This window comes from Engystomops pustulosus, unplaced genomic scaffold (genome assembly GCF_040894005.1).
Source record: "Engystomops pustulosus unplaced genomic scaffold, aEngPut4.maternal MAT_SCAFFOLD_760, whole genome shotgun sequence".
NCBI lineage: Eukaryota > Metazoa > Chordata > Amphibia > Anura > Leptodactylidae > Engystomops > Engystomops pustulosus.
This window is the reverse complement of record NW_027285639.1, coordinates 20,647-33,951: the sequence shown is the minus strand read 5'-3', so window position 1 is coordinate 33,951 and position 13,305 is coordinate 20,647. Positions and strand designations below refer to the sequence as shown.

At 42.2% G+C, this 13,305-nt stretch overlaps 1 protein-coding gene across 1 annotated transcript; it reads right to left on the bottom strand.

The window, feature by feature from the left end:
• Positions 1-1,778: 1,778 nt before the first annotated feature.
• On the bottom strand, positions 1,779-13,215 carry LOC140112409 (fatty acyl-CoA hydrolase precursor, medium chain-like; the record flags this gene model as incomplete). The annotated part of the gene is made up of 11 exons (XM_072132487.1): positions 13,049-13,215; positions 12,611-12,815; positions 12,324-12,462; positions 11,673-11,806; positions 10,334-10,487; positions 6,247-6,360; positions 3,914-4,009; positions 3,644-3,784; positions 3,246-3,323; positions 3,003-3,150; positions 1,779-1,928 (listed from the first exon to the last, which is right to left on the bottom strand). Coding segments are annotated over exons 1-11 (1,420 nt in total), but the record flags the coding sequence as incomplete, so codon positions are not given.
• Between the last annotated feature and the right edge of the window lie 90 nt (positions 13,216-13,305).

Genomic DNA, 13,305 nt, shown 5'->3' with positions numbered 1-13,305 from the left:
GTGCTATACTTTTTCTGCAGATGGAAAATGGACCCACTTTTTTTCTATGGGTCTGGTCACATGTCCCTTTTTTTCATGGATGTGCAGCCAGTGAGAAAAAAATTGCAGCATTCATATTTTATCTCGCATGAGGACCATGTACATCCATAGAAGTCAATGGATCCGCAAAAAATGGATGGCACATGTGAAAATTACGGATGGTATACAGATGTGAAAAAAACTTATACAATATGGTCTGAACACAGACATCATGGGGCTCATTTATTAAGGGACCGCGGACCGCAATTCTGTCGGGTATCCCGAATATTTTCTTTTTGCAGCAAATTGGCCCGGGTTTTTCGCACACGCGATCGGATTGTGGACAACCTGACGGATTCGGACAAACCACAGAATTTAAAAACTAAATTGTGTCGCAATATCAAGCACTTACATGCACCAGGAAGAAGAAGGTAAACTCCGGCGGATCTCAGCGGGGAAGCAACACATGAAGGAAATTGGGCACACGACCTCAGTGAATCGCAGCAGACACGAATCCTTGTCGGACAACGCACCGTGGGGATCGCAACAGGACCGGGTAAGTAAATGCACCTCCATGTCTGCATTTTTTCCAGAAGAGCAGCGGACATGTCCGTCTAAATTACCCCTTATTTTTTTTAATACATTTTTATTCATTTAATTTAACTGTATTATATGCTAAATAATATTAATAATAATGTGATGATATAAAAAGAGATCTCTGAGAACATCCATCTCTATATAACAAGACACAAACCTCTGTTTCATCTTTGACTTCGATCAGGAAGGTAATGATGCACACCCATAGGTAATTATTATATACAAACATTAATCCCACATTCAATTCGTGTACTAGTTATTACACATTTCACAGTGGTTTTGAATAAGTGTAGGATTTTGCTAGTTGCGGTGTTGAGGACCTAGCTTTTGTTTGCTTGTTTAGTTACCTGGAGAGATGTCGCTGTGTTTGTCAGCAAATATCTGTTGCAATTATTGAGGTTGGTACAGTTGCATGAGATATTTTGTAAAAACAGTCTCTACTATATCCGATTGCATAAGAAGTGAAGTCCTGAGTGGTGGCCTGAGGTAAATCCAAGTAAACAAGCACTATCATTGTCCCCCTGAATTAAACAAAAACAGTTTTTTATTAGAGATGCTTTAAAATGTAAACAGGTCATACATAGCCTGCATGTGTTTTAATGCATCTCTAATAAAAACTTTTGGATTTTAATTTGGAGGTGCCACAACGATCCTGCTTGTTTACTTAGTTATATTATAAGTACACCTTTATAATATGTATACCTATTAATTGGCATACTCTTTTACAGAAATTTGTGACACTATTTTTACATAAGTAGGTGGCATCTTAATCCTGCCTCCTTTATAGTAAGTTTCCTTTTTCAACAAAAACATATGATAAATATTGTGCACATGATGTAGGAAAGGTTTCCTGTCCATTTTTTAGGAAGCAGCTGAAACCATGAATGCAGTCATTGCTCCCATTAACTTTCTAGCCCCTACAGGGAAACATAGCCAACTTCTTCTGCCTCTGTGTTCCAAGTTTACATAGTATCAAGAAGCTGATCAGTGAGGGCTGATCATATATTGATGGCTAATCCAAGGGATAGGCCACCATTATGAATTTCCAGCCAACCCCTACAAAAGACATTCAGCAACAGTGGCAGCCGAAAGTCTGGTTTATTTATCTTAAAAAATCTGTCCCTATCCTTCTTTACCTGCATGGAAAATTGTTAGCAACTTACCGGAAAACATGATGCCTTTATCAAGAAATGGTCCTCCTACCACAAAGAAGATCTCATCTGCATGATCGGCCTTCACATAGTTGGGTTTTAGATCCTTGAAGAGTGAGGGCCGGTGTTGGAATTCATAGAAATAGACAGGAGCTCCAGAATCTGCAAATAGATAAATCTGTGACTATATTCTGTTACCCTGAAAATGTCAGTCAGAACTTTAAAGGGCATTAATTGTTGTGGAGATACTATGAGATGTAGTACATCATGAAGCATTATACAATAGTCAGATTCTCAAATTTTAGAATAATGGAAAGAAATGGAGAGTTGACTGAAAATTTAAGGTGACCATGTAAATTACACAAATGTTAACCAAACTTATTGTGGATCATTTACTAAGGGGCCGAATCGCGTTTTTACGTCGGGTTACCCGAATTTTACCGTTTTGCGCCGATTTTCCCTGATTTGCCCCGGGATTGTGGCGCATCGGCGCTGGCATGCATGCGACGGAAATCGGGGGACGTGGCCGTCGGAAAACCGTTCGGTTTCGGAGAAACCAACGTATTTTTTAAAAAATATGTGTTGCTTGACATGCGCTTACCTGAACCCGGCCTGGCTTGGTGAACTTCACTGCACTCCGATGGAATTCAGCGCAGCAGCGACACCTAGTGGACATCGGTTAAACTACCTTAGTGAATCGTCGGAAGACCCGAATCTTCCACAGAGAACGCGCCTCTGGATCGCGAATGGACCGTGTAAGTAAATCTGCCCCATTGTTTCAGAGAGACTGACTAACCCACTAATGTTTTCAGGGGTGATGGCAAATGTTGGGGGAAAGAAAACTTAGGCATGTTGAAATATTTTTGTTCTCAAAGGAAAAAAGCCAAAGAGACGTCTGGTATCAGCTTTTCCCCCATATATATTAAAAAGACATTTAAGATTGGCCTAAACAAACTTTTTGGAAGGATTCTATAAAATAGGTGATGTGCCTTTGTGTCTACATAGTGTAATGCTGTGACAGCCCACATCTGTATAACTGGCATATGACATGATGTAAATAGCATCTCTGGATGTAGATGGGATATAAAATTGCATACAGTAACTCAGAAGTAGTGAGAGTGACAGGATTGCCATACAGGATCAGTCCAGGAGAAACACACTAAAGTTACTACAAACATTATACATTATACATCTATAATCTCTACTAATGTATCAGAGCCTCATTGTATCTCATACCTCGGTGATAGTTGGCCGTGCTGAGGGCTGGAATGACAAACATATAATCACCACATAAATCCAAGAAGTTGTCCCTGATTTTAAAGGGGTCAGAGGTGTTCCCAAAGTACTGGTCCATCACTAATGCAATTATCTCCTGTTGTACACCCTACAAAATGTACAAAAGGAAACTTTAATTTAGTGACACAATACCAGGAGATCTGTAACAATGAAGCAAACAGGTTCTATTTAGTGTGCAGATACCAATAGGCGCTTGCTCATCAGAATGTGTTGAACGTGATCTCTTGGCAGCCCTTCCTTAAGTCCAGTAATATTAAAGGTCTGTGCACAAAACACAAAAACAACATTGAGCAGAGTGAGGTTATCCATGACAGCACGGGCATATTTTGAGCGGGTGCAGTCGCAAGCGGTCCAAAGAGGCTTAGGGGACCCATAAGGAGTCGTTTTCCCATATGAGAAAACTACTACTATAAACCATACGTTCTAGTCAGGGGCCTGGCACAGATTTTGTACTGGGGCCCCTCAGGTACAAGTTATGCCGCTGCATGACAGTGTTATTTTTCATGTCTGGACCACTACTGCCATTGCAGACATAGGCCTGGAGCTCATTATAAGGTCATTAGAAAACATCAATGTCTCACCATAGGAAGCACATATCCAAACTCATGATTATTAACACCAATAATAAACGGAACTGGAGCCACCGCCTTTTCAGTCAACAGCTGCACTGCTGGTTTAGGGAGAAACCTCCCATCAATCCGTCCAGGAAAAAATATTTTACTCTGCGCAGGAAGAAAATAAGGCTGCATATTAAAACCACATCCCTGTCCAGAATTGGCAGTCAAGCAATCACTTTAGGCAAATACCAAAATACATCTAATTCTTTATCGCCTTTTATACAAAACACGTACCAAGGATCCAGATATCAAAGAGATTTCATCTTCTGTCTTTTCCCTCAAGCAGTCAATGAGCGCAATCTGGTCACAGGCAGATATGTTACTGACAGTCTATAGCAGAAATATTAATTGTTATATATAAATATGATTCAGGCAGAAAGCAGAAGGTGAAGTATTTACATTTTACCCTATCTATTCTCTAGAAAGCAATGGTGATTTTTTTTTAGAAAGCAGCCCATTCATGCACCGACATCACTGAGAATACAGCCTATCCAATCACTAGAGAGCTGCAGTGACATCACTGAGGATACAACCTATCCATTCACTAGAGAGCAGCGGTGACATCACTGAGAATACAGCTTATCCAGTCACTAGAGAGCAGCAGTGACATCACTAAGAATACAGCCTATCCATTCACCAGAGAGCAGCAGTGACATCACTGAGAATACAGCCTATCCATCACTAGAGAGCAGCAGTGACATCACTGAGAATACAGCCTATCCATCACTAGAGAGCAGCAGTGACATCACTGCGAGTGCAGCATATCCATTCACTAGAGAGCAGCAGTGACATCCCTGAGAATACAGCCTATCCATTCACTAGAGAGCAGCAGTGACATCACTGAGAACACAGCATATCCATCACTAGAGAGCAGCAGTGACATCCCTGAGAATACAACCTATCCATTCACTAGAGAGCAGCAGTGACATCCCTGAGAATACAGCCTATCCATTCACTAGAGAGAAGCAGTGACATCCATAAGAATACAGCCTATCCATACACTAGAGAGCAGCAGTGACATCTCTGAGAATACAGCTTATCCATTCACTAGAGAGCAGCAGTGACATCCCTGAGAATACAGCCTATCCATTCACTAGAGAGCAGCAGTGACATCCCTGGAAATACAGCCTATCCATTCACTAGAGAGCAGCAGTGACATCCCTGAGAATACAGCCTATCCATTCACTAGAGAGCAGCAGTAACATCACTGAGAATACGGCTTATCCATTCACTAGAGAGCAGCAGTGACATCACTAAGAATACAGCATATCCATTCACTAGAGAGCAGCAGTGACATCACTGAGAATACAGCCTATCCATTCACTAGAGAGCAGCAGTGACATCATTAAGAATACAGCCTATCCATGTACTATAGAGCAGCAGTGACATCACTGAGAATACAGCCTATCCATACACTAGAGAGCAGCAGTGACATCACTGAGAATACAGCCTATCCATTCACTAGAGAGCAGCAGTAACATCACTGAGAATACGGCTTATCCATTCACTAGAGAGCAGCAGTGACATCACTAAGAATACAGCATATCCATTCACTAGAGAGCAGCAGTGACATCACTGAGAATACAGCCTATCCATGTACTATAGAGCAGCAGTGACATCACTGAGAATACAGCCTATCCATACACTAGAGAGCAGCAGTGACATCACTGAGAATACAGCCTATCCATTCACTAGAGAGGAGCAGTGACATCACTGAGAATACAGCCTATCCATTCACTAGAGAGCAGCAGTGACATCATTAAGAATACAGCCTATCCATGTACTATAGAGCAGCAGTGACATCACTGAGAATACAGCCTATCCATACACTAGAGAGCAGCAGTGACATCACTGAGAATACAGCCTATCCATTCACTAGAGAGGAGCAGTGACATCACTGAGAATACAGCCTATTCATCACTAGAGAGCAGCAGTGACATCACTGAGAATACAGCCTATTCATCACTAGAGAGCAGCAGTGACATCATTAAGAATACAGCCTATCCATGTACTATAGAGCAGCGGTCACATCACTGAGAATACAGGCCATCCATTCACTAGAGAGCAGCAGTGACATCACTGAGGATACATTCACTAGAGAGCAGCAGTGACATCACTAAGAATACAGCCTATCCATTCACTAGAGAGCAGCAGTGACATCACTGAGAATACAGCCTATCCATTCACTAGAGAGGAGCAGTGACATCACTGAGAATACAGCCTATTCATCACTAGAGAGCAGCAGTGACATCACTGAGAATACAGCCTATTCATCACTAGAGAGCAGCAGTGACATCATTAAGAATACAGCCTATCCATGTACTATAGAGCAGCGGTCACATCACTGAGAATACAGGCCATCCATTCACTAGAGAGCAGCAGTGACATCACTGAGGATACATTCACTAGAGAGCAGCAGTGACATCACTAAGAATACAGCCTATCCATTCACTAGAGAGCAGCAGTGACATCTATAAAAGTGCTAACTATCTACTGACTATTAGATGTCAAAGTGTTTGGGTGGCTGTCTTTGGAAAATTATGTCACATGCAGAAAACTTACAGTACCTTCTTGATAAAGGAGAAATCTTTGGTATTATCGGCCATCAGATCTGGAATTAGGGCGACTCCACTCTCAGCAATGGCTCGGTGGAATAAACCTCTTGCCATTGGGGACATCATCTTTGGTCATCAAAAATAAAACAATGAGATCATGGATGATACAAGAAAGAGCAACCAACTATACTCTGACATCAGTCATAGAATATCAGTCGGACGGTCATATTGGGGCAGATTTATCAAGCAGTCTGAAAGTCAGAATATTTCCAGTTGCCCATGGCAACCAATCACAGCTCATCTTTCATTTCACCAGTGTTCATGAATATTTTAAAGGGGAGCTGTGATTGGTTGCCATGGGCAATTGGAAATATTCTGACTTTCAGACACTTGATAAATCTGCCCCATTGTCTATTGAATATCTGCTTTATTCTTCCATTAAATGTAAAAAGAAAATGTAATGTATAATGGATAACCGGTGATGCATGCTTAATGGGATCTGTATCCCATATGTTATAGCTTCTGATTTTAAAATAAATTTCACCCTTTCACGCTCTGCATGGTACATGTACAGAGGTGGGGGTTTGTTACATATTGCAGCAAAAACATACCGCTAACACCCGCAATAGGTGCTGCCATATTGGTTACAGGACGTCATTGGGGAACGGCGATCGATTGTCAGAACCGAGGCTGCATGGCATCTGCAGTTTCGTTACAAAGACCCAGTGACTCATAGTAATGAATACTGTGTAAAAATGCTATATAAAAATTGAAATCAATCCCCTTTCCCTAGAACTGATATAAAACATAATAATCAGTAAAAATGACAAGTACGTTAGGTATCGTTATGTTTCAAAATGCCTAACCTAACAAAATATCAAAACGGTTATTGCAGGCACAAACCCATAATTTACGAAAAGCTACTTTTACACCATTTTACATCACATAAAATGCAATAAAAAGTGAGCTAAAGGTCGCACAGTCCTCAAAATGGTAGCAATGGAGACGTCAGCTCGTTTCGCAAAAAAAGACACCTCTGTACACTGAAGTATAAAAAAGTTATTAGTGTCAGAAGATGGCAAAATAACTTTTTTTTCCGTACACATTAGTTTCATTTTTGAAAATGTATTGAAACACAATAAAACCTACTGTATATATACTTGTGTATAAGCGAGTTTCTCAGCACAAAAAATGTGCTGAAAAATCTCACCACGGCTTATACACAATTCAATAAAATAAAATTATATACTCACTTTCCGGCGTCCCTGATGTTCGTCGCGGCTTCCCCATGCCCGTCGCAGGTCCTTTCTGTCTTCTTTCCACTGTAACAGCCAGCAGAGACGCGGATGCGGCCGCTGGTGACATCATAGTATGCGCTGGCTGGCAGATTGTATGGACACATCTCAGATGGCTGAAAGAAGACAGAAGAGGACCTGCGACAAGCATTGAGGACTCCGGAAGGTGAGTATGTAAGTTTATTTTTTATGCGGGCTCGATATATACTAAAGGGGGCTGGCTGTAGAGTAAAGGGGGCTGGCTGTATACTTAAGGGGGCGGGCTGGCTGTATACTTAAGGGGGGTGGCTGGTTGTATACTTAAGGTGGCTGTCTGGCTATATACTACTGGGGGCAGGCTGGCTATATACTACTGGGGGCTGGCTGCCTATATACTACTGGGGCTGGCTGGCTATATACTACTGGGGGCTGGCTTGCCTATACACTACTGGGGGCTGGCTGCCTATATACTACTGGGGACTGGCTGGCTATATACTACTGGGGGCTGGCTGGCTATATACTACTGGGGGCTGTACGGCTATATACTACTGGGGGCTGGCCAGCTTTATACTACTGGGGGGGGCTGGCTGTATACTTAAGGGGGGTGGCTGGCTGTATACTTAAGGTGGATGTCTGGCTATATACTACTGGGGGCAGGCTGGCTATATACTACTGGGGGCTGGCTGCCTATATACTACTGGGGCTGGCTGGCTATATACTACTGGGGGCTGGCTTGCCTATACACTACTGGGGGCTGGCTGCCTATATACTACTGGGGGCTGGCTGGCTATATACTACTGGGGGCTGGCTGGCTATATACTACTGGGGGCTGTACAGCTATATACTACTGGGGGCTGGCCAGCTTTATACTACTGGGGGGGGCTGGCTGTATACTTAAGGGGGGTGGCTGGCTGTATACTTAAGGTGGATGTCTGGCTATATACTACTGGGGGCTGGCTGCCTATATACTACTGAAGCTGGCTGCCTATATATTACTGGGGGCTGGAAGGCTATATACTACTGGGCGCTGGTTGGCTATATACTACTAGGGGCTGGCTGGCTATATACTACATGGGGCAGGCTATATACTACTAGGGGCTGTCAGGCTATACACTACTGGGGGCTGGCAGGCTATATACTACTGGGGGCTGGCTATATACTACTGGGGGCTGGCTATATACTACTGGGGGCTGGCTATATACTACTGGGGGCTGGCTGACTATATACTACAGGGGGCTGGCTGACTATATACTACAGGGGGCTGGCAAGCTATATACTACAGGGGGCTGGCTATATACTACAGGGTGCTGGCAGGCTAAATACTACAGGGGCTTGCTGGCTATATACTGGGAGGCTGTGACCAATGCATTTCCCACCCTAGGCTTTTACTCAAGTCAGCTTATACTTGAGTATATACTTGAGTATATACGGAATATACATTTGGTATCATCGTAATCGCACCAAACCAAAGAATAAAGCAGAGGTACTTGAGTGTATACGGAATATACATTTGGTATCATCGTAATCGCACCGAACCAAAGAATAAGGCAGAGGTATTATTTGGAACGCACAGTGAATGTCTTGAAAACTGAACCCTCAAGAAAGTGACGCAAATGCATTTTTTTTTGCCAATTTCACCACATATGGAATTTTTTCCAGTTTCCCTGTACACAGCATGGAATAATAACTAAAGTCAATGGGGCACATTTACTAAGGGTCCGTCGGACGCATTTTTGTCGGGTTTCCCAAATTTTTCCATTTTGCGCTGAATTGCCCCGGGTTTTTGGTGCACGCGATTGGATTGTGGCGCATCGGTGCTGGCTTTCATGTGACACAAATCCGGGGGCATGGCCGTCGGACAACCTGACTGAATCGAACAATCCGTGGAATTTAAAAATGAAATTGTGTCGCAAAATCAGCACTCACATACACCGGGAAGAAGATGGTGAACTCCAGCGGACCTCAGCGGGGAAGCGACACATGCAGGAAATTGGACGCACAGTCTTAGTGAATCGCGGCAGTTCCGAATCCTTGTCTGACATTCCGGATCGGCGGCGGGACGGGTAAGTAAATGTGCCCCATTGAGATGTAAAATCTGTTACGCAGAAAATAAGCCCTAACACAGCTCTGTACATGGCAAATTAAAAAGTTATACATTTTTAAAGGTAGAAAGCGGGAAATGAACAATAAAACCTTCTTAAGGTGTTAAAAAAGTGACATAAAAAAGCAGGATAACAGTTAATTATTGTAACAGCTATGCAACAAGTATCCTTTAATTTTACTGACACTTTACTTTCTGTTTGCATTGGATTAGCATCAGTTCATTTGGGCAATTAAGGTTTAACATGTAACCTAGACTTGCCTATTAAAAGTCGGTTAAAAGTAGTGAGGAGTGTGGTGACTGACTAGACTGCAGCTCCGTATCATATATTTAATAGGGAGCCGTTTAGGAGCCAGAAGAGCCGGCTCTTCTTAGTGATTAGAGCCTAATGAATCCGCTCACTAAGAAGATCCACACTTCCAATCACTAGTAGATGTTGCAAATGTAACAGGACCTAATATGACATCACCATGGTCACACGACATGCTGAGAAGAGGCATGGGACATGGGGAGGATTAGATGGGAGGGGTCGGCCGAGCAGGACATCCTCCCTCTGATTCCAGGTAATATAAACTAAAGTTGAGTTATGGGGATTTAGAGGAAACAACTTTTAGCTAAAACAGTGTCAGTTAGTTACTAGGTCTCTATGAGAACTTGTCACTAGCTGTATTTGTGAAAAATGTGGTAACAGATTCCCTTTAATATCACGGCTAGTGGAGCTTACCAGGACGGAGACACTGATTCCACCAGCGGATTCACCAAATATGGTAACTAAATTTGAGTCACCACCAAAATTCATGATGTTCTCCTGTATCCACTTGAGAGCAGCAACCTGATCCATGAATCCATAGTTTCCTGGGGCTTGTTCATCACCGGTGCTAGATGGTGTTATGATGTTTAATCAACAATCAGTAGGCATGAAATAATGGTTAGAGTTATTTACAGGTGTAGTGAATCTGAAATTACATTGCAAAGTGATATTACATAAAAAAAGCAAATTAAATAGAAATATTACAGTTTATTAGGTGTTGGCCCAAGAGATTTGGTTAAAAGGGTTGTCTGACTGTAATAAAAATGTATGTTCTGGGGCTGAGGAGGGCTTTTTTAAAAAAAATAAATAAACGTGTTCTCACCTGCTCTGGCTCACCCAGTGTCCTGCGCCACCCGAAAGTAGTCGGTGCAGAAATTACAGAAAGGGGCATTACTCTAACCAACTGCGGCGCTGGACTCTGGGAGCAACGGAGGAGGTGAATAATACACTTTAAAAAAAAAAAAAAAACAAGCCCTACCCAGCCCAGTACGTAAATTTTTATTACAGTCAGACAACCCCTTTAACTTTATCTTTGTGTATGTTGTTAGCAGCATCGGTACTCTGGAAAAAGCATTTGTATTCCAAGATTGTAGCTGGACTTGGTGAACTAGGGGTGTTCCCTCACAACTCTGCATTAAGGTGCCCCCCAACTCTGTGCTGACCATGCAGCAGTTTCATTCAGAATTCTCACAACAAACCAGTTCAAAGATACAATTCCAGGCACATTGCTACAATCCTGAAATATAAATCAATTTTTCACAATCCTGCTGCTACTGACTGAAGGGAATTTCCAGGCTTACCTATCTATTGATCGGTGACTGCAGGGTTGCCTGGCATCACTACAGAGCAGAAAACAGACAACTCCATTTATAGTGTAGATGCCATCCCAGCTCAGTGGACACTACAGACCAAGCTGATCAGTGGTGGTGCTGAATGTTGCACCTTTACTGTTTACCTATTAATGACCTACGCCTGGAAAACCGATTTAAAGCTAAAACTGTAGATTTCTTGCATTTGAAACAATAGAGGAAAACCAGGCCTCAGCCTCTAGATGGCGCTGTAAATCATAGCCAGCCTTTGTTTTTGCTATCCCTTGTTTGTGTTGATCGCCACCTTTTGGTCTGTCAGGTTATTGCATTTCTCCTGTGATTACTCTTATTTTGATTTTCAATACTCCAAAAAATATGTCTCAGAGCACTCATCTTCACATCATTGCCTACATCTTTACAATGCAGCCATATTAATCACTTACCTAAAAAATCCTAGGAAGCCTAGCCTGTACTGGATTGATACAACAACTACATTTTCAAAGGCACTTAGTGCTGACCCCTCGAACATACCTGCTCCCCCAAATCTTAAACCTCCTCCATGGATAAATACCATGACCTGAAAAGACAGGGACAAAGTTACAGAATAAAACACATAACAGTAATGTCTTAATGTTTAGACTCAATACAATCAGAGAAATGCAGGTCCTATAAGAGAACTGTGGAAAAGCTGGAAAGTTGTCAGTCATAGGTCACAATGGATTTAATTTATAGTCTAGCTAAACCATTGACATTTTTATTGTTATAGTAAAGTTTGTAATATACTTCATTACAGAAAATAATTCTCTATCCCATTTTTGCTCATTTCTTCTCTTGCAATAAGCAGTGTTTCTGAAAGCTTTTTCAGATTCATACACAGCAATTAGAAAATGATCAGAAGCTATTGATTAACTCTTTCCTACCTAGAGAATATTTTACTTGAAAATTCATCTCCATAAGGAGATAGGCTGTCTAGTTACTGTCTGTAAAGAGTTTTTCGAAACTTTATCAGCTTCACCTTATAGCCATCAAGACCTGGGTCACTACTGTCTATAGTGCTCTAAAGTTTGGGGAAATTACATTTACAAGTTACTCACAGGCAGTTTGGAATCTTTTTCTCTTTCGGCTGGGGTAAAGATATTAAGGTACAGACAGTCTTCTGACAATCGAGGTAACTGCAGGGGAACTTCAAAGAAACTTGTCATTTGCTTCAGGGTATGGTGACTTTGAAGACATCTGAAATTGGAGAATTCTTAATAAATCAGTATGTATGTACGTTTGTATGTACAGCACAATAGCAAATTGCATAATCTTTCTTCCAATAAACATGATAAAATGGTCACAATGGTTTGGAGGAAAATCAATGTAACTAGTGATAACTCACAAGGGGGCATGTTCTTGGGCCTCTCGTTGTGAGATCCAGGACTCAGGGGTTTCTGGGGCTGCGAATCGTAATGAACCCACTGGAGGTTTGGCAAAAGGGACTCCATAAAAGGCATGGACAGTTCTGTTTGTCTCCTTGACGGTCAGCGTCTTCCCCTGCAGTTTTCCATATTTTGTCTCCACAAGAGGGTATATGCCCATCTCGTCTGTGAAAAGCATAAGTCACATTTTATAGATATCTTTATAAAACAATGAACATACCTGTGATTTCAGTCCTTCTGTACAGTAGCTGGCAATGATGTATTTTCACAGCAATAATTAGTAAATTGTGACTAAAACTAGTGTACTGAGATCCTCAGTAGTTACAGCATTGCCCACTCTATTACCAGCTAAACCCTCCAAATCACAGAAGTGGTTCAAACAATAGGCACTGCTTCACCTGATGCCAGGGTTCCCTGGAAGAGGGGCCACAGGAGAAACGTAAGGACCAAGAGGGCCATGAGAAGATGTAAGGCTTCTGGGCTGTAAATGTGTGAGTTAGCTGAAGCTTTCTGTGGGTAACCTGTGATCTCTGCACAAGTCACACTTTGTTCTGTGCTGCAATCACAGAACCAGCAGAAGGGCAAAGAACTGAAGGACACTGCCCGACCGGACACAAAGTGGGATCACGCCCTGAGGGCTACACATACTGCGTGC